This window comes from Laetiporus sulphureus (assembly GCF_001632365.1).
Source record: "Laetiporus sulphureus 93-53 unplaced genomic scaffold LAESUscaffold_20, whole genome shotgun sequence".
In the NCBI taxonomy this organism is placed as follows: Eukaryota; Fungi; Basidiomycota; class Agaricomycetes; order Polyporales; family Laetiporaceae; genus Laetiporus; species Laetiporus sulphureus.
This window is the reverse complement of record NW_024468529.1, coordinates 107,384-129,515: the sequence shown is the minus strand read 5'-3', so window position 1 is coordinate 129,515 and position 22,132 is coordinate 107,384. Positions and strand designations below refer to the sequence as shown.

General features: G+C 54.0%; 8 protein-coding genes and 1 non-coding gene across 9 annotated transcripts; 4 read left to right on the top strand and 5 right to left on the bottom strand.

Annotated features, from left to right (window-relative positions):
* Nucleotides 1-1,659: 1,659 nt before the first annotated feature.
* On the bottom strand, nt 1,660-4,093 carry LAESUDRAFT_725881 (uncharacterized protein). Its single transcript, XM_040908908.1, has 7 exons — nt 3,937-4,093; nt 3,439-3,632; nt 3,295-3,381; nt 2,717-3,231; nt 2,434-2,648; nt 2,104-2,360; nt 1,660-2,023 (listed from the first exon to the last, which is right to left on the bottom strand). The coding sequence occupies exons 1-7, from the start codon at nt 4,067-4,069 to the stop codon at nt 1,748-1,750; spliced, it is 1,677 nt and encodes a 558-aa protein (XP_040764185.1). The 5' UTR covers nt 4,070-4,093; the 3' UTR covers nt 1,660-1,747.
* Nucleotides 4,094-4,964: 871 nt separating this feature from the next.
* Nucleotides 4,965-5,425, bottom strand: LAESUDRAFT_736867 (uncharacterized protein; the record flags this gene model as incomplete). The annotated part of the gene is made up of 4 exons (XM_040910730.1): nt 4,965-5,061; nt 5,122-5,174; nt 5,233-5,313; nt 5,402-5,425. 4 exons carry the CDS (start codon nt 5,423-5,425, stop codon nt 4,965-4,967), a joined length of 255 nt encoding a protein of 84 aa, XP_040764184.1.
* Nucleotides 5,426-6,019: 594 nt separating this feature from the next.
* LAESUDRAFT_653321 (uncharacterized protein) lies at nt 6,020-7,555 on the bottom strand (the record flags this gene model as incomplete). Its single annotated transcript, XM_040904408.1, has 3 exons — nt 6,020-6,501; nt 6,553-6,715; nt 6,764-7,555. 3 exons carry the CDS (start codon nt 7,553-7,555, stop codon nt 6,020-6,022), a joined length of 1,437 nt encoding a protein of 478 aa, XP_040764183.1.
* A 109-nt stretch (nt 7,556-7,664) lies between these two features.
* LAESUDRAFT_t49 lies at nt 7,665-7,746 on the bottom strand. The gene has a single exon. It is a non-coding gene; the product is annotated as a tRNA-Gly (tRNA).
* Nucleotides 7,747-8,529: 783 nt separating this feature from the next.
* LAESUDRAFT_736865 (cyclophilin-like protein) lies at nt 8,530-10,081 on the top strand (the record flags this gene model as incomplete). The annotated part of the gene is made up of 5 exons (XM_040910729.1): nt 8,530-8,662; nt 8,717-9,100; nt 9,156-9,544; nt 9,595-9,650; nt 9,703-10,081. 5 exons carry the CDS (start codon nt 8,530-8,532, stop codon nt 10,079-10,081), a joined length of 1,341 nt encoding a protein of 446 aa, XP_040764182.1.
* A 238-nt stretch (nt 10,082-10,319) lies between these two features.
* Nucleotides 10,320-11,289, top strand: LAESUDRAFT_736864 (uncharacterized protein; the record flags this gene model as incomplete). Its single annotated transcript, XM_040910728.1, has 2 exons — nt 10,320-11,070; nt 11,261-11,289. 2 exons carry the CDS (start codon nt 10,320-10,322, stop codon nt 11,287-11,289), a joined length of 780 nt encoding a protein of 259 aa, XP_040764181.1.
* Nucleotides 11,290-11,374: 85 nt separating this feature from the next.
* Nucleotides 11,375-13,629, top strand: LAESUDRAFT_653277 (delta-1-pyrroline-5-carboxylate dehydrogenase; the record flags this gene model as incomplete). Its single annotated transcript, XM_040904406.1, has 12 exons — nt 11,375-11,431; nt 11,495-11,602; nt 11,661-11,939; nt 11,991-12,076; nt 12,130-12,215; nt 12,270-12,551; nt 12,608-12,694; nt 12,751-12,892; nt 12,949-13,031; nt 13,089-13,189; nt 13,247-13,329; nt 13,380-13,629. The coding sequence occupies 12 exons, from the start codon at nt 11,375-11,377 to the stop codon at nt 13,627-13,629; spliced, it is 1,644 nt and encodes a 547-aa protein (XP_040764180.1).
* Nucleotides 13,630-14,057: 428 nt separating this feature from the next.
* Nucleotides 14,058-17,824, bottom strand: LAESUDRAFT_653459 (Dbl homology domain-containing protein; the record flags this gene model as incomplete). The annotated part of the gene is made up of 4 exons (XM_040904420.1): nt 14,058-15,616; nt 15,728-16,784; nt 16,851-17,585; nt 17,663-17,824. The coding sequence occupies 4 exons, from the start codon at nt 17,822-17,824 to the stop codon at nt 14,058-14,060; spliced, it is 3,513 nt and encodes a 1,170-aa protein (XP_040764179.1).
* Nucleotides 17,825-20,604: 2,780 nt separating this feature from the next.
* LAESUDRAFT_177996 (uncharacterized protein) lies at nt 20,605-21,789 on the top strand. Its single transcript, XM_040901462.1, has one exon. It carries the CDS (start codon nt 20,737-20,739, stop codon nt 21,490-21,492), a length of 756 nt encoding a protein of 251 aa, XP_040764178.1. The 5' UTR covers nt 20,605-20,736; the 3' UTR covers nt 21,493-21,789.
* The last annotated feature ends 343 nt before the right edge of the window (nt 21,790-22,132 follow it).

Sequence of the window (22,132 nt, the reverse complement as noted above, 5' to 3'; positions counted from 1 at the left end):
ATGACCATCCCATCTCGAAATGCCCTCAGGAAGGCGCAGCATACTACTTTATTCACGCGGGTATTGCGCGAAGCTTGACAATGAAACTTCTCCTTCCGAACGTATTAATGCATCTTACTGCCAGTTGGATTTGCAAGGCCATTCATGCACGATCACGAAACTGTTCAAAATTTAACGCATTTAGAATTCCGCAGCAGTACATGTAGTCAGCAAAGTTTTTACGCCTGACCGAGTACGCTATATATGCAGCAGCCTGCTTCGGTTTAATTTGACATGTATGAATACAATGATGTCCTGCTGCAGCTCTTTGTCATCACTTGATCACATATATGAGCGAATGTTACGCCGCATTTGTCAAACGAGCATGAGGAAAGCAACGTATAGGATGCACAATTGACGATAAAATCAGACCGCAAAAACAGGTGGCCGAGCATAGATATGCACATGCCATGGGCTGAAACGCAGATGAGCCCTCCGTTTCGCCTGCAGGGTAGAGAATCGGGCAAATGAATCTGGAATCGAACTCCAATTGTCCAGAGGATAAATGGCTTCAGCTAGTCGATATCCGGGTCTGCGGTTTCCGAAAATATCGGGGAATGGTAAAAGCATTATGCGGGAAGCATGTCAGCTGTCCTCGGTCGGAAACCATTTCCGAGAATGTCGGACCAGCCTCGTAGCCCACGAGAGCCCACTTTGAAGGCGGCAAGTATTCCCTTAGCTTCCATTACCAGGGGACGAGCTGAAAAATAAATTATCGATGCTCCGCACACGTACTTCAGTACAACGCGCCTTTCAGCGTTCCTAACGGTCAAATCCCTCTGGCGTGGTATATTCAAACATTGCTTGCATCTTATTATAGGTTTTATTTTCTTCCCGGAAGCAGAGCGCCAGCGCCAGGAAATTCGGCCATGTATAAACATTCTACGGACTTTTTTGGACATCTTGGATCCGTAATTCGCCATCCACACCCATTGATTCCCAAACCTGTAAACTCATAATCAATAAATCTCCATGCGGCGCGATGCCTGAAGCAATATGCTCGTCTCCGCCATTCATCGGATGCGACGTTCTTGCATCGGCGCTTAGTCTCTCGAGCCCACAGGGAGGCACACTAGGTAACCAGGTTGCTTGCTAACCCTCTCATGCGTGAACACGTCATTGGTCTCCTCTGAACACGGTAGTAAGGGTCGGAGATTTGGTTTTAGAAAATCAAAAAGTACTAGAGTCACCATAGTCCTCGCATGTCTCGCGGCAAGCAGTTCACTGTGCCTCTAACACATTCACCCACAGTCCTAGTGGATGGTAACAATTCTCTGCATATCGACTATCTACACAAAAAAAGTTGATAAGATGACCGTCGTCAGGAAGGTCGCATTCACCCTCAACAGCTGGGTTGACGTACCACTTCATTTATCTCAAGCGTGGTTCTGATGGCGTCAAGTCTCCAACGGCAGAGTTCCTGCCGCCTTGACCGCCCATGCTAACAACTTAAACCTCGTTATATGATGAATGCATTTCACCCTGCTTATGAGTATATATCGCTGATTCAAAAGCGCAGAGAGTCTCATTCCATCGCAGACATTACGTTCGTTCTGCATTTAACGCTATGACGCAGTGATCATTTATGAATGACACCTCATTTGCAGGTGGGGCACGGCGGTTTTTGGAGCCTATCAAAATCCTCGTTCAGATGATGCAGAGAATGAGATATGACAATGGGAGGTACAAGCACATCGAATCACATATTCTACTCTGCCTTCGCCCTCGGCATCGGGAATAGCTTCACCGGCGTCGGCTCAACATACCCTGCCCACGGCCTCCTGATGTCCGCAAACTCGATCGTCCGTTGGTCTTCGGGCACGTGCATCGCGTCCAGCAGCATGCCCGCCTTGCCCGGCATGAACGGTTGCAGGAGCACACCACACATGCGGAGCACGTCCAGAGTGAGATGGTACACGGCAGATACAAGCTCCATATGAGTGTTCTTGTCCCAAGGCTTGGTTTGCGTCACGAGGGCGTTGGTCTGCAGGAGAAGGGGCAAACGTAATGAGTTCATACCCTGATGTCAGAGACAGCCTAATTGTTTCTTATAGGAGCACGTACTTCGTGCAAGACTGAGACGACATGCTCCAGAGCAGCTGCTATCTGCAACTCGTCCATATTCTCCCTGTACGCAGGCAGTACCTGAAGGGCCTTCTCCAGGAAGGTATCGGTCTCAGGCCGGACGAGGCGAAGTAGCGGGGGCCGTGTATCACTTTGACCGCGCTCCATAATTTTAGGGGATGTTATACGGGAGTAGAGGTTGCCGAGGAGAGCGGTTATCTCCTTCGAGTGCTTGTCCAGCTGTTCGTGTGACCAATCTGATGAAAAAATTATCGAGATAAGGGATTTATTTTCACTAAAGAGAAAGGCTGCACGAGAGATAGTATTCACCGACGTCGTCTTTGAAATGCCCACCCACACGAGCAAGGTACCACCTAACAATGTCAATGCCAAACTCGTCGATAGCTTCAATGGGATCAGCGACGTTTCCAACAGATTTGGACATTTTATGTTTGTTCACTGTCCAATGGGAGTGCGCAAGCAGTTGTTTGGGGAACGGAAGGTCGAGGGCTGCTAACATCGCTGGAAAGTAGATCGCGTGGAATCTAGAGGCATCGGTCTGCACATTAGGGTGATATGTCAAGATTACAGCAAAGAAAAAGACGGGGCTGACCGGAGAATATCCTTTCCAATTACCTGCACGTTCGGCGGCCAGCCGCTGCTGAATCCATCACCTGCTTGTTGCGTCCACGGATAACCCACAGATGACAAGTAGATAGTCAACGCATCGATCCACACATAAATCGTGTGCTCATCGTCGCCCGGGACTGGAACACCCCATTTCAGCCTAGATCTCGGCCTTGACACAGACAAGTCCTCCAGCGGGGTGTCTTCCGCGAGCGACTGAAGGATGTCCGTGTGGTGCTGCGGGGGATATATTGCACGCGGGTGTGCCGCGAAGTGCTCCCTAAGACGAGCTTGGAACGCTGACAACCGGAACTTGTAGTTCTCTTCTTCCGTCCACTCAACGAGTGAGCCTGTTTCCGTGGAGACGAAGACCTCTTCCTCAGCTCCGTCAGAAGAGCTCTTCCGCGAGACCTGTAGTTCTGGGTAGAAGCACTCGTCAGAGACGGAGTACCATCCTGAGTGCTGGCCTTTGTAGATGAAACCCTTTGCCTCTAGTTGACGCTACATTATAGTTGATTGGATGTCATACATTGCTTATAGCGAGAAACATAGGCACATGCCTACCCACAGATGCTGCACTGCATCGCAATGTTGTTTCTCCGAGGTCCGCGAGAATCGCGTGGCGTCAACGTCCGCTTTCTTAACCAATGCCTGCCAAAAAGGATTTTTAATTCAGAAGCATCTTGGTGATTGATGCAAGGAACACACACGAAAATGCTCGCTAAGCTCGTCGCAGAACGCAAGCGGCTCCATGCCTCTGGCCTGTGCGGCTTTCTGGATTTTGAGGCCATGCTCATCCGTTCCTGTTACGAGTTTCGCCTGCCTTTTCGGATGCAAAAGCCGAGCGTAACGCGCGAGTATGTCGCCAATTACGATTGAATGAAGGTGTCCTATGTGAGGGACTACAGTCAAATGTTAGCGCCATTCTGTCATACTGGATAAGCACAACAGAACGAAAAAGAGAATGGTGGCAGAGTGAGAGTACCGGCGCGCCTGTATACGTGAAATGAACGAGGCTACAGTGACCACGCGCAGTCCTCGAAGGTCGGTATAACATGTCGCGTTCGCATCCGAGAAATGGTGGTTGAGACCGTGCAGAACATAATCGATAGGCTTTGAGACAAAATAGCCGCTACTTTATTTCATCTTCAGCGCGAACTTCACGCTAAAGTGTTCTAAGCTGTTATCCTCACCCAAGATGCTCACCTGAATTAGGATAGAATATTGGCGTGGTAATATAGTAAGGCTTGATCGCCGCGTCGGACGACAGCAGCCTGGACCATCGATGCTTTATGACGTTCGAAATACGCCCAGTGAGATGAAGCAAAGTTCCCGGCATTCACAGCAAGCTTCAGAGCAAGACAGGCCCGGAAGATGATAATTGGCGCTCAGTGCACCAGAACGCGTTACGATGTCATGTGCTCGTCACGTCACGTCTCCCGCTCAGCGCTAGCGCTCTTAGTTAGACGCCGGTCTTAGTGGTCATCCGCGAACTCAACATCCTTACATTTCTTGAAAACTCGGAAGGGCCGTAATTACTAGCTACAAGTGATGAAGTCAGAAGGGCAAGCAATAGCTCAAACTTGTTAAGCCATCCGCATAAACACCATTCATTTAGGCTGTTCGCTCATATCTCGACTCAACAGGTCGTACAGCTAAGCTATTCGTTAGACGGTCAGACAAGGATATCCGGAACCTGCAAAGATTCGAAGGAATTGTCTCGTCTGCCCACGGGAGATTAGAGAGATGCGCCTCACGCCGAGAGAAAGCATGTTGCCATGCGGGAGTCCATCTTGAAGCAATGGTAAGGACGTCCCGCCGGAGCCACGCCGAAGGCTATCATCGTGCGTGATTTTTAACATGACATTCGCTTTGCCTCTGCAATCAGCTTAGATGTCATTGATGGTACTGTTGCTATTCTTGTATATTTGCGGTGTACTCCCCGCCCTCTTCGGTACATTATCCCGTCCGAAACTGCGAACAGCCTAAGCTGGAATTGAGAGCAAACGACAACTGTGCGACGATAAGAAGAATACATGCAAACATCCGGGTGAACTCTCTCCTGAAATAAGACTATGTGAAATACATATTTATAGAGATATTGTTCGTCCTGTCGCTGCAGTACTGAGTGCCACCAACTGCGAAGCGATGACCAGGACGCCTGTGGTGAACAAAGTGGAGAGCCTACCATGGCTTGAGGCTGTCGGTAGGAACACACTGGAGATCGAGAGCGATCACCAGTAGACGAATCGCTCTATCGTCCGTGCCTTATGCGGCAGAGCTGGACGGGAGTACGAGATAGTACGTTTGACGCGGGTCACAGTAGGGTACCTACGAGATAATGGACAGTTGAAAAGCTGGATAATGATGAAACGAAGAATAGCATCGTACCACGCATTATAGATCTCTCCAGGCTCCAGCTGGACCTCAAGTATTTGACGACCCTGGACAAGGGACATTTCTGGTTATCCCGACTAGGAAAAGACAGAGGAAGTTACTAACAGCGTAGTCGATGTGCGAGCCGATAACAAGTCCGTCTTTGTTGCCGTTTGGTCCGTGCTGGACGGACACAATGTCTCCTGGCTGCAGAAGTATGGCATGGCGCCACGCGATAAAGACTGCCCGTTAGATAGTGCTGCATCACCCTCGAGCTTGCGATAATGTGACATACCATAATCTCTTCAGAGGACGACATGGTAACAGCGCTGACTGAGAGCAACTTACAGGAGAGAAGGAAGACCCGAGATGTTGAAGGAGATGGAAAAGAAATACTGCGGCGCTTTTAGTTTGCGTATCTGAAATGTTCCTGAGAAGCACGCCCGCGAGGCCGGCCATGAGGCGAGCCATCATCATTCGTATTCGTCTGTTCTCCGATTTCGCGGAGTTTCTTATTCCTCTTTTCATGGCCCGGTGAACTTCTGCTTCTGGGGGAACCTCCATCGCCGATCGCGCATTTAGCCTCCTAGTACCTGGACACACTGCAATTAATGTGAGATGCACAGACCACCGACGCCTCCAAAGATGCGAGCGCCACAGCCGGCTCCGGAGATTGTGAGGCGAGCATAAAGGGTACCACGCTGCAAGTTCCGTAATCAAAGTTAATCGCTTTAAGAAAACAGGACACCGAATGTGCCGATAGAAATTGGCATGGGTGAGACAGAATGCAGAAGAGGTCACGAGTGTGTCAGGTATCGCACAAATACAAAAGGCCTACATTTAGAAGCACAGCTGTCAATACGTATACAGAACAAGGAGACGCTAGAAAAGCTGTACACCGCACATGGTGCTATCACCGCCCTCTGAAGCTCGTCCACCAATCCCGCAGCAAGTCGCGCAGAGTCCATCTAGACACGGAGGAAGTGACCCCCGGTGGTTCTGTAGCCCTATCATCATCTTCCCAACCATCAGTGACACCGGAAAAACGGCCACTCTTATTAACGGAGCTCATCCTTTCGGCGAGGCCCTGAAGGATGTCCTCTGCAGAGTCCCGATACGCCTTGTCCAGCTCCGCGCTTCGCGAGTAATATCCTTTGCGCACCGCATAAGGGGCGAGACCGTTGTATTTCCTCACAAGGGCATTCACCTCTTCCAATGCTGTTTCGTGGAATGCCTGTTCTCGGGCTTCCCACTCCGCATCCCGAAGCGCGATAACATCATCCAGCGTCAGCTTGGGTAGGAGATCTGTTGGTTGCAGCGTCAACATCCGGATGGCACGTCTGGTCCATGATTGTTTCAGCACCGTGCGGAAAGATGTGACGGCTAACTCCATCTCTGTGCATTGGTCAGCATGATGTAAGATTTCGACCCAGAACAAACACTGACCTCCTTGCACTTCGACCCAAGGAGGAGCTGCGCCTTGACGTTGAACAATACGGTTCATCAGGAACTCTTCTCTAGCGATGAATGGGTTGCTGTCCTGCGTTGTCGACTCGAGAGGTTGGCCACGCCCCTTGACATTTCTGAACAAGCCCTCCTGGCGGGCGCTCTACGTGATGATCAGCAGCAATGCATACTACAGATCGAGCTAACGCACCTCAATCCTGTCCTCAACGAGACTCGCCCAGCCTTTCAGCGTGATTGGGTTCACCCGCCTCTGCACAGCGGCATCGCCCTTGATACCAAGACGATAGTCCAGTGTAGACTCTTTAGCTCTAGACAACCTTCCAGCTTGTTCCGTGCGCCGCCGTGTCTCCCTCTCTTTCCGCTTCGCCTTCTCATCGAGCACAGGGCTGGGGGCGGCTTTGGGAGACGGAGAAGGGAAGTGACCGTGACGAACGTTCGAAGTCGCGTGCGACGGTACCTTGAACGTCGTGTGCCATGGCTTATGTCCCTCGATGGAGGGAAGCAGCGGTTCTCCAGGGAGATAACGCCTGGGAGCATCCTGGGCGGTGTTGCTGCTTGCATTGATGTTCGCAGCGAGCTCCCCTGCGCTGATATCGCTAGTCAGGCCCGTAATAGTGTCCGGAGCAGACACCTTCGGAAGATCCTGCTTCAGCTTCTCGTCTGCGGTCCTGATAGGGCCACTCCGCAGAGGCTTGTACTTGTCAACGAGCATGCGCAAGACCGCATCCTGAATTGACTCTTCGCCTGTCCAGTTTTCATTCTGGCCTTCTAGGATGGATACTTGACTCGGACAAGGAGGATGCTTTCTTTCTTCAGCTTCCTCCCGTGCGGCATCCTCGAAGAGCTTCGAGCTTGCGCGATGGTCCGCCTCTTCTCGTCTGACTGCATTCCAATTGAGGTTCCTGCGCCGTACGCTAGATACCACCGTGCGAGAGGCCGAAAAAGAGATATACAGAGGAAGTGCAGGTCGAGCAAAACTCATGCAGTACAGCCGTAGTTGGTGCAGGAAAATTGGAACTCAGCTGGTCGGCATTAAGCTGAATAAGGAGGAGCTTTCAAATTGCGGTAGCGATGTTGAACGGAAAAAACGATACACTGAGCGGGAGTCGAACCCGCGCCGCTTGCTGCACAACTAAGTGGAAGGCAAGCATGATACCGTTTCACCATCAGTGTTCACCGGGGGCATGAGCCCATGATTCCGCCGGGAACATTTTGGACACATTGTAATAACAGTCCAAATAATTACACAATGTTATCAGTGTGTACATTTCGAAACTATTTTGAATGTTTTAAGTGTCAACATTGCGGGACAAAATTGATAGCATTCATAAAGATATAACAATGAGATCCCAATGTTGCAGCTAGCAGCATTCCAGCAATATTGCAGTAACATCGTCAATGTTTCTTGTGATAAAATTCTAAATGATATCCATGAGGGACTGTGATGTCTTCAAGATGTTCCTACTGGGTTCACTGTGATCGCATAGATACCATTATCATATATAGTAATGTGCTAACCATATTAGGACATCCCTGATGCGTTCAAGATGATTCCAGCCAGCACATGATGGAAAGCATCTGGCACTCATTGTAACCTCACCTTGATCACATTTCTAATGTACTCTTAAGATCCATTCAAAATGATGTCAACATGTTGTGTGAATGCTGGCTAGAGCAAAATTGTTGTCGCATTATAGTGTCTTTCTGAATAATATCACAATTATTCCACAATGATGGCACTCGAAACAATTCAAATAATTTCATAATGTTTACATCAGTAACATTATAATTACATTGTGACTGTTATCACAATGTGTCTAAAATGTTCCCGGTGGAATCATGGGCTCATGCCCCCGGTGTGTTTCAACTGCAATTTGATATTGTTATTTCTAATACCGCATTATCCTGGGCGTCTTCGGGCTTGATGTCGACCCCGTCTTGCGATCACCACCGGCAATGTCTGTCTTGCTGGAGACCTCGTTAGGTGACTTGGTCATCGACTTAGAAGTAGAAGCGTGTCCCAAGACGTGCCAAAACTTCCTGAAACTTTGCAAGATTTACTACTACAATCTCAATGCTTTCTTCAACGGTGCGGTAGCTATCACCTCGTGGTAATTTCCACAGGTTCTGACGGATCCTCCAGTGTCTAAAGATTTCCTGGCCCAGACAGGGGACCCAACTGCTACAGGGACGGGAGGCGAGTCCATCTGGTCTTTGATAGCTTCGCAGCAAGGGAAACAAGAACCTCGCTACTTCAGCCCGGAGTTCGTGCCCCGCCTGAAACACAAGGAGAAGGGAACGGTGTCCATGGCTGTCGCCCCAGCCATCGACGGAGAGGGCAAGGGCGGCTGTGGTAGCCAGTTCTTCATCACACTGGGGAACGACATCGAGTACCTTGACGGGAAACACGCGGTCTTCGGGCATGTCGTTGAGGGACTCGACACTCTGGACAAGCTGAACGACGTCTTCGTAGATCAGGAGGGAAGACCATTCAAAGATATCAGGATAAGGCATGTGGAGATCTTGGGTGAGTACATCAACTGCGTCCGTTCAATGATATCAGTTCACAGTGGAACTCGCAGACGACCCGTTTGAAGATCCTTCCGGCCTAGTAGTCCCTGACTCCATTCCTACGAAACCCCCAGATAACTCTACTCGCATCGCTGAGGACGAAGATCCACTGGCCGCTCTTCCCGAAGAAGAAGCGGAGGCAGAAAGGCGGAAACAAGCTGCGCGAGCCTCTGCACTGACACTGGAGATGGTCGGAGACCTCCCGTTCGCCAACGTGAGGCCACCCGAAAATGTCCTCTTCGTTTGCAAGCTCAACCCGGTCACCCGAGATGAGGACCTCGAGCTCATCTTCTCACGCTTCGGTCCCATTATGAGCTGCCAGGTGATTCGTGACAAGAAGACAGGGGACTCGCTGCAATACGCGTTCATTGAGTTTGACAAGCGAAAGGATGCCGAGCAGGTGCATTGTCTTCTTGTCTTCTCGCTTGCTACATTGCTTAATGTCCGCAGGCGTACTTCAAGATGCAGAATGTCCTCGTGGACGAACGTCGGATTTGGGTGGACTTGTAAGTGTACAGCATACGTGTCGTTACGACGTTATCTAACGCTGCCTAATAGCTCGCAGTCCGTTGCTCGTCTGAACACTTCCTGGTCGAACAACCCCAGAGTGGGGCTGCGTCCGCCACGAGGCGACAGCGGTCGAGGTGCCGCCGGTGGGTTCGGCGGCCTTGAGGACCTCGAGGTCACCCGCAGGTACAGAGAAGGCGTCTCTAGGGATGATGCCAAATATGGGATGGTTTTCGATGTGGGTGACGACGACCGGCGCCACCGGCGTCGCAGCATGAGCAAAAGCCCGAAAGACAGCCCGAGAGAACACAGAAGACGCTCGCGATCTCCTCGTCCAAGAGACCGCGATCGAGGTGAACGCGATCGGGATAGCCGGAGGAGTCATAGCAGAGACAGGCTTTCTAGGGATCGCTATGACCGTCGCCGGTGACGGAATTAACAGTCAAAGCGTTTACCAATTCCCGCAAGATGATGTATGTGACATTGTGCGCTGTTCTATATTGTTGCACCCTCGATCATTATCACGGAGACAGATCGTACACGTGAAGACACTGCTTGGTGTCATGTTTGGTCTGACGTGTGATTGTCCGGTGTGTGGTTCGTCAGCCTCCTCGTCTCATATAAATACGATGTCCTGCCTGCGATGAACTGCCACAGTGATATTTAACATGGATGCCTCTTCCTACTTCAACTTCGCCGACAGCGACATAGTCTTGCGAACATCCTCACCCGAAACAGTAGACTTCGCTGTTCATCGATGTATCCTATCGTCAGCATCTCCTTTCTTCGAGGAGATGTTCACTTTGCCGCAAGGCAGCTCCACAGATGCCCATTATCCTATAATCGACGTCTCGGAGACACCCACCACCCTTGACACCCTCTTGCGCCTCGTCTACCCAGTACCCGATCCCACCATCGACGATCTTGACAATTTGACGAGCGTGTTGACTGCCGCCACCAAGTACGAACTGAGCAGTGTGGTCGAGAACTTGCGGAAGCTGCTCATTGCTCCTCGATTCGTCGAGAAGTACCCCACTCGAGTGTATGCCATTGCATCGAGATTCGAGCTGGAAGAAGAAGTAAAGGTGGCCTCACGATACACGCTGTCCGTGAACATCCTGGACTGCCCTCTTCATGACGATCTGAAACACATCACGGCATACGCATACCATCAACTGCTCAATCTTCATCATCAGCGTGCACAGGCCGCTCAGGCACTGCTCCAATGCTCCGAAGACGTGAAGTGCATGCAATGCAACGGCACGCGATACGGCTGCAGCTTCGGTCCACCGCGTTGGTGGCGCGACTTCGAGGAGCGGGCTAAAGAGGAGCTGCGAATGCGGCCGACGACCGACGTGATCTTCTCGATGGCATTCCTCGCCAAGTCGGCGCAGGCGGGCTGCGAGAGGTGTGCTGGAAGTATCTTTGAATCTCATGCGTTCCTGGAGAAATTGAAGGAGAATATGGACGCACTACCGTGTACTGTTTGATGGCTTCTCCACGTTTCATTCGGAATTGGTGTATCGTATATGCCGTATAATCATATTTGCGGCCTTGGTGATCATCAACTCGATCGCATTCAGTGCCTGGCTCTGCTATCTCTCCCTAGGTCCGCGAGTCATGGGCAGAGATAAGTAGTCGTGCACGAGTCACGACAGCACAGCACGTTATAGTTCAGGGCTTCCGGATCGCCCACATCCATTCTTGTTCCGCAACACCCATCATGTCCACACCTCAGCTCGCATCATTCAAAGTTCCCGCGGCTGACAATGAGCCTATGGTTTGTGACATCAACTGGTCGTACATGCGCATCCTCAGCGGAACTGATTGTGTCGACGTGTAGAGGAGCTATGCTCCGGGTTCGGAAGAGCGGAGGGCACTCGAGGCCGCCCTGAGCGAGATGCAGCAACAGCTACCTTTCGAGGTGCCTTGCATCGTCAACGGGAAGCCCGTAAGCACACCTTGATCGCAATCTCCTCACAGTTGACTGAACAAGAATCCGATGCAAGGTCAAAACCGGCAAGCTGGCGAAGCAGCCGATGCCCCACAACCATGCAAAGCATCTCTGCACGTACCATGAAGCGGACCCTGCCACCGTCGCTGCTGCCATTGACGGTGCGCTCGCGGCGAAAGCGGAGTGGGAGGCGATGCCGTGGAACGACCGGGCTGCCATCTTCCTCAAGGCTGCTGACCTCATCAGTGGCAAATACCGCTACAAGCTTATGGCGGCAACGATGCTCGGACAGGGGAAGAACGCCTGGCAGGCGGAGATTGATGCGGCGGCAGAGGTACGTGCTATGATGTGGTCTGCTCGTAGTGTCTCTCATCTGTGCTTGCAGCTCTCGGACTTCCTGAGGTTTGGCGTAAAGTTCGCGGAGGAGCTGTACTCGCAGCAGCCGGCGAAGAATGCAAAAGGCTGCTGGAAGTGAGCGATGCTCGCTCGTGTCGCATTGGATGTGACCTGACCTCCCCATCTAGCCGGATAGAATACCGTGCGCTGGAGGGTTTCGTCCTCGCCGTCTCACCATTCAACTTCACTGCCATCGGCGGCAACCTCGCAGGAAGTGGGTATTCTGTATAGCATGCTTTTCGCTTGCCATTGATGTCCTGCCTTTCAGCGCCGGCCCTGGTCGGCAATGTCGTCGTATGGAAACCAGCACCCGCCGCGACCTACTCCAACTACCTCATCCAGCAAGTCTTCCTCGAGGCTGGTATACCTCCGGGCGTGATCCAGTTCGTACCTGGCCCACCCGCAGAGGTCGTTGGGCAGGCCATCGCCCACCGCGAGTTCGCAGGGTTGCACTTCACTGGGAGTACGTTTGTCTTCAAAAGGCTCTGGAAGGATATTGCGATGAACATCGATGTGTATCGCGGATACCCGAGGATCGTTGGCGAGACGGGTATGTTTGGGCGTATCTGCGTTGTGAGATGTTGGTTCTGAGCATGACATACCCAGGTGGCAAGAACTTCCACCTTGTTCACTCCTCAGCGGAGGTGAAGAATGCGGTGACGCAGACTATTCGTGGTGCATTCGAGTATCAAGGTACGTTAAAATCGGAACGATCATACAGAGCACGCTCAAATCATATCGGCATTCAGGACAAAAATGTTCGGCGCTCTCGCGTCTGTACGTTGCCAAGTCCATCTGGGAGGGCGGCTTCAAGGACCAGCTCTTGGGTGGGGTTGCGAGCCTCAAGGTCGGCCCGTGCACCGACTTCACCAATTTCATCGGACCCGTTATGTACGTTGTGTCTTAAATTGCTCTAGTCGGTGACTGATGAATGATGATTTGTGAAGTGGCCGACCCGCATTCGACAAGGTTACGGGCTACATCAAGAAGGCGAAGGAGGCTGGCAGTGAGATCCTCGTTGGCGGCAGTGGTGAGTGTACCGAACACATCTCCTCTGCACGCTTTATGCTTACGTTCTGGTCTGTAGCGGACGACTCCAATGGGTACTTCGTGCAACCTACTGTCATCTTGACAAAGGACCCTCGCTCGGTCACTATGGCGGAGGAGATCTTTGGGCCCGTCCTCACTGTGCGTGACACTCATAGCCGTGCCTATACTTGCCACTCATCGAGGAAATATCATCAGGTGTACGTGTACGAGAATGAAGACTACGAGTCGACATTTGATCTCATCGACACAACCTCACCATATGCGCTGACCGGCTCAATGTAAGCATCCCATACCTCGTGCTACCCTTCCATCCTGACATCACCCACAGCTTCGCGCAGGACCGCAGCGCGCTCCTCAAGGCAACAAACCGGTTGCGCAACGCGGCCGGCAACGTCTACTACAACGAAAAGTGCACCGGCGCCGTCGTTGGCCAGCAACCGTTCGGCGGTGCGCGCGCGAGCGGCACGAACGATAAGGCGGGCAGCATCTCAATCTTCTACCGCTTCGTGTCTGCGAGAAGCATCAAGGAGAATTTCGTGTCACTCGAAGAATACCTTTACCCGTCCAACTTGGTGTGAGGGGAAAATGTATGGCATATCTATAAGGTGTAGCAATAGCAAGGAATGAGAAGTCATTTTCTGTGTATCTTCATCTTCCAAGCCCGATCGCAAGAGATATTTACCTGTGGCAGATAAAAGCCATCAGTCGCTGTTGAGGATCAAGGAGAGCAAAACCCTATCGCCTCCAGCGATGTGAACGTGTACGAGATAGTTCTATATGCGTCTGCAATTGTATGATGGTACATGGTATATGGGTGTGGAGTGGGAGACAAAAGGATACAAGGTCATATACAGTGCGAAGCAAATGATGTGATTGTCTATCTGTGATATCAATGTATGCGACGTGATGCAAAGTCGAGAATAAGCATAGTACGATCAAGGTGCGCTACAGCGACATATATTAGGAAAGTCATAGATGGCTAGGTATTTTGAGGTGACATGCATCGTCATCGCTTCTTTCCGTCGGCTGGCGTGAACGAATTCGACCGCTGAAAGAACAAGCTTCGGAGAGATTTGCGTGAGAAGGGGGATGAAATGTTGGCAGAGTGATGTTGCAGGCTGGAATCGTGCTGTCGACCAGATGGCGAAAGGAGAGATCGTCGCCTACTCGGGATCGTCTCGCTGAATGCAACACGCCGAGAATCGCCCGGACTTCTGTTCTCCGCGGAAGCCGGAGAAGAGGTGGAGTGCTCGCCGGACACGTCTTCAAGCGTCTGCACGAGGAATGAACCACCACCGTGACCGTCCACCAAACCACGACCTGGTAGCGCGGACGGAGCATCGTCCCCTGGCACGTCCGGTGAACTCTGCACACGCCGACGCAGGGATCCTTTCCTCCACCACTGCACGAAGCCATTCTGCGGTTCGGCTTCCGGCTCCTGGAGAACAGCCTGAGGAGGAACAGGGGAGGTGTGGCCGGACGATGAGGACGGGGACGCTGGGCGGGAGTGGAAGAAGTGCTTCACGTTATCGACCATAGAGCGCGTCCGCTTGGGCCTCCAATCCTCAACGCCGACCATCAGCACGTCCGACGGGCGGAGGGTCGCATCCTGATCCACGCTCTCCAGAAGTGGCTCCACGGCATCGACTGGGCTAGGCAGGACGGACTCGGCATTAGAGGAAGCGGTCGACGAGCAATGCGACGCGGAAAAGGGTGAATCCAGCAAAACTGTCGAACCCCGGGCCGTTGGACCATCGTTCTCAACTTCCGACTCTACCTTCGACAGGATAGATGTTCCCGCAGGCACGATCGACGGGAGCGGCTTCCTGCTTTTTCTCGTACTTATTGCCTTGCCCCTCCCAGTAAGAGCGGTCAGCGTCTTTGCGCTGCCCTCTGCGTCAACCTGGTCCGCGAAAGTATCCAAAGACCCCTTGCGTCGACCCCCAGAGCTATCACGTCTCCTCCTCGACGCAAACGCCACCGCCCCACTGATGCTCAGCGCTGAACTGGACCTTGGCATCACCGCTCCCGGCTTCTTCCGTGGCTGAAAAAGGTCTTGTTCGTGCAACATGGCCTGGGACCGTGCAGCCATGCACTCCTCCGAGAAGACATCGTGGAGACCGTGGTCGACCTGCTGGCGTACCTGAGAAGACGGGCGCATAACACGTGTGGAGGAGTCGTGAGTCATTGGGGAGAAGAACGCCTTCACGGATGCAGTAGAGTTACGTCGGTTCAGAGCAGCAAACGATGCTACTTGCATCTGCTCCTGCCTGAGGGCGATACTGTCCAGGATCGGCATAGGTGCTGGCTTTTCGAGGGGACCCTGTTGCGCCGTAGGCGCATCGGAACGTGGATCGTCTCCCTGGCCCTCGAGCTCGGACAATGATTGGATAGTGGGCAAGGGGTTTGTTGTCCACTCCGGCGCACCTTCCTCCGCTGCAGGGGTCGGTAGGAGCTTATCGTCCGCTGGTAAGCTCTCAAGAGGCTCGTTCACCCATTGCGCAGATACCGCCAGGGCGTGTTGGATAGCCGTCAACCAGATGACCTTCTCCATGTGGCACGATGCTGCAAACTGCAGGTGATGACCGTGTCCGTAAAGACTGAAGGAGAACGGCAGGGAGGCTACATCTCAAGATCAGTGGAGCCATTCAGTCATACAACTCGTCAATCGCTCACAATCATCGTCTTCAAGGTCCTCAACGGTAAAACCAGCCAAGGAGAACCAATATCGTGGTTCATAGATCTTACCGCTCTTAGGTATCTTGACCAAAACGAGGTAGCCGCCCATGTACAAGAACGCGCCGAGGTACTTCGCCCGCAACGGGCCGCCACCAGGCGTGCGCAAAGGAGGATGCTGCACGACGTCCAACGCTCCAGCCAGATTACACGCGCCGAGCGACGCAATGAACTCTGGCGTGAGACCCTGCACCTTCGGGCGATACGACGATCCCATGGACGAGAAGGAGTGACTGTGGCCATGTCCATGATGTGACGCCGCCGACACCGGCGGTACAGTGAACACCATGCGCGATGCGATCAGCGCCGACCGGACTATATGCGTCCTAATCTCACTCGCTTGGTTGACCAGCCTGACGACCAGGCGCATCGCCTCACTCGCGCGCTCCACAATATCCGAGCCCATCTCAATTCGCTCGCCCAACTCGACATGCGCTGACGGGCGTGTGCCCGTATCGATCGCACTCTGTGCCCGTGGCCGTTTGATCTTCAGCTGATCGAGCAGCAGAGGGTACTTGCAGATTCGCTGGACGGGCTTGATGAGGTAATCGAGGAACTTCAAGCGGGTGGCTTGCGACTGCGAGGACTTGCGCGAGTGTCCGTGCGCGGAGCTGGAAGAGCCCTCGCGTACACGCTCTCGACTGCTGGGGTCTGAACGCGTGTGAGTCATGGGAGGAATAGCATCCGCACGAGGAGGAGACGACAAGAAGGAAAGCGAAGTGGTGGAATGTCTCCGCTTCTTGCGAGCAGGATCGGCGAGCGGCGGAGACATAGGCACGGTCATTGTCGCTGATGTAGGAAGACCGTTCCCTGATGGAGCAGAGCGGTCATCGGAGGAGCCGAAGACAGCGCTGAGCTCGATATCGGCGACAAGGAGTGAACAGCGCTGCTCGTATGCGTCCCACTCGCCTGGATAGCACTCCTGGAAGTTCCGAATCAAGTTCGCGACCTCGTTGTGTCCTGGACAGAACGTCTCGTAGATACTGAACGACGGTGCCTGCGAGATGTCACCGACAAATGTTTAACAACGCGCATATACCCAGCTCAGCAGCGATGTACGCACCTGGCTGACGAACTTCTCCGCCACGACTGCCACGACCTCATCAACACCCTCCACGGTCAATCCGTCCAGCCCACCCATACGCGCCTTCTCCTGATCATCGAGGACGAACGCCTGCCCTAGGCCATACACACCAACGGCATCCTGGAGCTCGCGCACGAACGCATCATGAAATCGCAACAATTCCTTTGCGTTCCTGCACACCGTGCGCACGTCCTTGTCCGCCAAGATATTCCGGCGCGCGTGCTTGCCTTTTGACGCCGATGAATGCGAGTGAGGCGCTGGAGTGGGCGCGTCCTCCTTGGAACTCCATCGCAGCTGCTGTGCATCCTGCAGTGGTGAGACCACACTTGCGTCCACCTCTTGCAGCACGTCAGCGCCGGCATCCTCATCAGAACCTTCCTTCGTCCCGTCTTTCCCTGAGCGTCCCTTATCCTTCTCCTTGCGCTTTCCTCCATCCTTCTCCTTTGTCTTGTCCTTGATCCTCTCCTTGCTCTTCTGCCGCTTATGCTCCTTCTTCACCTCCTTCTCACCCTCCACCGGCGGCCCATGACCCGAGTCCGATCCAAGCCTTCCCTGCACCTGCGAGCCACCAGACACAGAAGTCGTAGCCGAAGCAGAGGGATGCAGAAACGACGAGCGAGAAGACGGAAGGCTCCTCGCAAGGCCGAGTGCAGGGAGCGAGAGCGCAGATGAGTTCGACGACGCTGCCAGCGTCGGGAGCTGCTCAAGATAGACCTGTGCGCGGCGATCAGAACTCAAGAACGCCGTCATGGCCACCGCTAAGGCGCCAGGAAGAGGGCAGAGGTACGCACTGTCACGAGCACGCGCAGGTCCATGAGGTACCCGGCCTCGGTCGCGAGGAGCTCCATCAGCGCGTGATACCGCCGCGTCGCCGCGTGCAGCCGCTCGAGGTCCGCCTCCGTGCGTGCCACCGCCGCCTTGCAGAGCTCCTCGTCCACCCTATCCACCTCCATCGCGATGCGCGCCTCGCGTGGACTCGCATCCATCTGTGAATGCGCGCTGCCTGGACGTCCGCGCTCGATGCTGTGTCCCTTTTCACTCGGATGCACAGTCCGAGGGAGCGAATACCGCTTGCTTTGCCGTTCTTCTCTCCCCCGCGCTGCCTCGCCGTCTTCTGCGTCGCTCACATCCTCTTCCGCGTGCAGATGGAACAGTTTTCTCGAGCTGGCCCGCGTCGAGCTTGCTATCGAGCCTTCCCTTGTACCAGCTACTGCAACAACCGACGAGTGCAATGGGCTTGCGGCCCTTTCCAGCAACCTTGAGTATTCGTGCAGGGGTGACGATGCCCCCGAGCCCGTCATGGGCGACTGCAGCTGCGGCTTTGATAGATTCAGCGGGAGAGACATTCTTCGTCGCCGGTCTCGCATATATGCACGGCCGCTTTGCTGCTGGTGCCGTCCGCAGGAGGACATCGTGGAGAGAGAAACGGACGAGGGTAGGGGTGGGACTGCAGCGCTCGGGCTGCATGGAGCAGGTGGGACAGCCACAGATGCAGGGCGAGCGCTCCTGCTCCTGCTCCTACTCTTGCTTCTCGCGCGCGGAGGTGAGATGGACAGCTTCGACGGGGGCGTCGGCGGGGTAGAAGTCCACGTAGGTCTCTCTGGCACATCTCCCTCCTCGCACCCATGACTGCTCTCCGAGGAGGCAACTGCGTGGTCTCCGCGTGTCAAGTAATCCGTTAGCCCTGTCGCTGCGACCGCCAACGACCCGGGCTCGCGCGCCTCTTGTGATGTGCTAACTCCGGGCGTCACTGTGGGAGATGCCATGATCGGCGTGAGCGGGACGAAGGCGAGCGGCAGTGCACCGCGGGGCGCGCGGACCGTGCCTGTGGCGGTCGCGGTGGACATGCTAATGCTCGGGCATGCAAAGGGAACATGGAGTGAATTTGAGCTTGGGCTGGTTGAGACTGTGCCTGGGTGTGCCTCGCCGAGAAGACTGAGCGCGGAAGCGGTGCGACGACGCGATACACTGCGGGTGGGGGACGAAGGAGGAGACGAAAGCGTGAAAAGGGAGTTGATAGCATCGGGCTTGCTGGTGCGGCGTACGAGGAGGGATGATGGAGCGGCGCTGGAGTTTGCTCGACGGCGGGAAGGTGATGGCGGTATTGATAGCGGCATGCAGGAAGGGAAGGGCGAGACCACCTCCATCACAGTGGCTTGCGGTGAAGGAGATGAGGCTCAGGACACGTTGCAGCAGGAGGAGGAGAGGCGTTGGCAGTGAGAGAAAGAATCCAAGGAAGAAATGAAGAGGATCAGCAGCTAGGAAGGAAAACTGGCTGCTTCGGGACGGAGATGGGGTCAGGGCTGGGAGTTTGGGTGCTATAAACAACGTCGGTGGAGTATCCGCGGTGCGGGGATGTGGGGAGAAGGGAAAATGGTCTTGAGGAGGCGTGCAAGGGGTTGCTGCGGTCCTGTTCGGCGCAGAGATGGGTGAGAACTCGCGCCGCTGAAGGAAAGGAGAATGGAAGACAGAGCGTCGCTGAGGGCGTCAGTGGAGAAAGGCGGCGAGGGGGCCAGAGGGGGTATGTCAGCCCAGGCTGGCGGCCCGAAATCAGTCGCGCAGTGTGAATGATGGGGCTGGCCTGTGGAAGGCGGGCGTGCAGCAACGGCAGAATGATAGGATGCGAGATAGAGCACTTGGAGCGAAGAAGGTACCGGGTGTTGGTCCGAATGGTTCACTGTTGTCGCTGACGTTGGGGGTATCCGCGGTTGCAGTCCTGGAGCAAGCCCCTCTGACGGGTATTCTATTAGCTAGGGGATAGAGACAGGAGCACGGACAGGAACGACCGCATGCTAGTCACGAATTCGGAGAGATATTATAACGAGTGCACGCATCTCGCTCAGCCGGGCGCGGTTGCGTAACACGTTCCTAACAGCGCGTTGCTAGCGTCTTTTCCGCTCCCCGGCGCGGCGGCCAATCGCGTGCGCTGCGTGCCGTCGCATCCTCCTCTGCTCCGCCTCGTGCGCCCTATCTGCCTCACCGTCGCCGGACAAGTTCTGCCACAACTCGGCAGAACGGTGACAACCTGTCGCCGCCTCTGACGGTATGCTCCCGCTCCAATAGCCGCCCGCCCTGTCCAAATTCGGCATCTGAAGAAGCTATTGCCCTCTTCACACTACCACCCACCTGAATCCTACATATGGCAACTCCTATCCGGCAACTCCCCGTCTTCCTCTGCATACAGAGTCCGCACACTTTCACTCCAGTCTCTTTCTCTTTCTCCTCCCTTCACGTCTGCGCTATGCGAACCGTGCCGCTGCTGCTGCTCCCAGCGGGCGCCATTTAGCCGAGATAAGCGCGACAAAGTTCGGATGACAAGCGTCGGATACGCCCAGTACGTATATAACACTCCTCGTCGTCCGGTGGCCTCCCCTTTCCTCCTACAAGGCGCTTTCATTGCGACATCTCTGCTCCCTAACCGGCATCATGATATCACTGCGCGTCATCGTACGCCAGTTCTTGCTGAGCTTCTTCGCGCGAGCCTCGAGCGCTCTCCGGGTCCTCGGACCCAACCACATCTCGCATTTTCGCCACCTGCCTCGAGGCTCCCCCTCCTCACGCTAGCGGGAAGCAAGCACATCATCAGCGCACTCCGATGGTAATGGTAAGCACCGGCGGTGTGGTCGCTGATACGCGGGTTACTCCTTGACAGTACAGGCACTCAAACGCAATTGGCACGATAATGCGGCGATGGCTTCCACTTCATTCCGCGCTCTATCGCAGATATGTACGACACCGCATTGCAGTCCCGCCCGGCGCAGCATCCTCCCGGACGACCGCGAAGCCCATTGCGCAGAAGCACACTGGTGCAACGTGCCTGATGGTTCTTCGCCTGTGCGTTAATCCTCCTGGCTAATTCTTTTCTATGGTCCCTTCTGCATCGCCTTCTCCTGCTTCGATCGTGATGGACACCCGATGTCGGATCGATAAAATTTCCTGCTTTTGGAGGCTGCTTAGCGCAATTCGACCCGCGCTATGCGACATGCGATGCGAACTTCAGGTGGTTCTTCACTCTCTGGTTCCTCACTTCACGGTCTGGACTGCGGCATTTCGCCAACTCCACCATCCTACTGCCAAGCGAAGCGAACAATGTGCATTGATACCACAGCACACTCATGGCGTACCGCATCGCACGCTTTTGCTTCAAGCGCCGAGCGGGTTCAGCGTTTCGTTCATTTCTGCAAGGCTTCTGCTGACTACACCAGGCCTTGCTCGGAGCAGCGACATCGGATCGGCCTCTGGTCATCATGAAGCCCGAAATGAACTCAATAAATCAGTAAAAATCCAACATTGGCATCGTTCAATCGTTCGACTACGCGCTTCTTTCTCAATTGCTGTCATTATCAAGCCTGCCCAAACGATGCTGAGCAACCAACCTTCCGCAGGCCACACGAGGTATCATAATCTGTCCACGAACGCACTGAAGTATCGGCCTTCCCACTACCCCGATTCCATATCCAGCATCTACATGTCTGTTCCCAAGAGCTCGAGGACGACTTGCCTTTCTCATGAAGGCATGTTCGTCGTATCATCCTGCCTCGTTACTCGCCGCGTTGCTCGTCTCAATCTAGCGGCACATACTAAAAATCGAACCATGATTGAAGGGGCTACAAGCATGTAGGCCTGATACGAATCCTCCCTGCATGCCTGATACGAACCCTCCCTACATTCCTGATACGAATCCCCCCTACTTGCCTGATACGAACCCTCATTGACAAAGTTTACTGCTCATCCTAGGTCGCCTTTGTACGTCCTCACCAACACTAGTACAAATGACGATCCCAAACCATCGACCTAACACCGCGATCTCCGAATCGACCCGTAGCTCAAACCACACTACGATCACTTGGCTAACGTCGGGCGCGCACGAGCATCCCGAGCTCCTCGGTTCCGGTGAGCACCAAAAACGTCACCCACTAGCTCCCGCAGAGCGTGATATCCGCGTGGTCAAACTCAATCACCGTCAAACTCAGAGGTGCTAGCATTATTGACGAGCAACAAGAACAAGGCACGTTCGTTCGTCGTAGCCGGTGCCTGGACCGATCTTCTTGGCCGCAAACATCGGCGACAGTACTTGCCATCCGAAGATGTCAGCAATTGGGTAAACTAGCATCCCCCCTACCCTTAGTGGCACTCTGCCTACGAATAACATCTTGTACATGGTATCCCGGAAGGATCGGCAGGTACATGCGTGCCATTGCCATTGCTATCTAGAATCATCGCACCTTTATCCAACCCGCGTGCACGTTGATTTTTTCCCT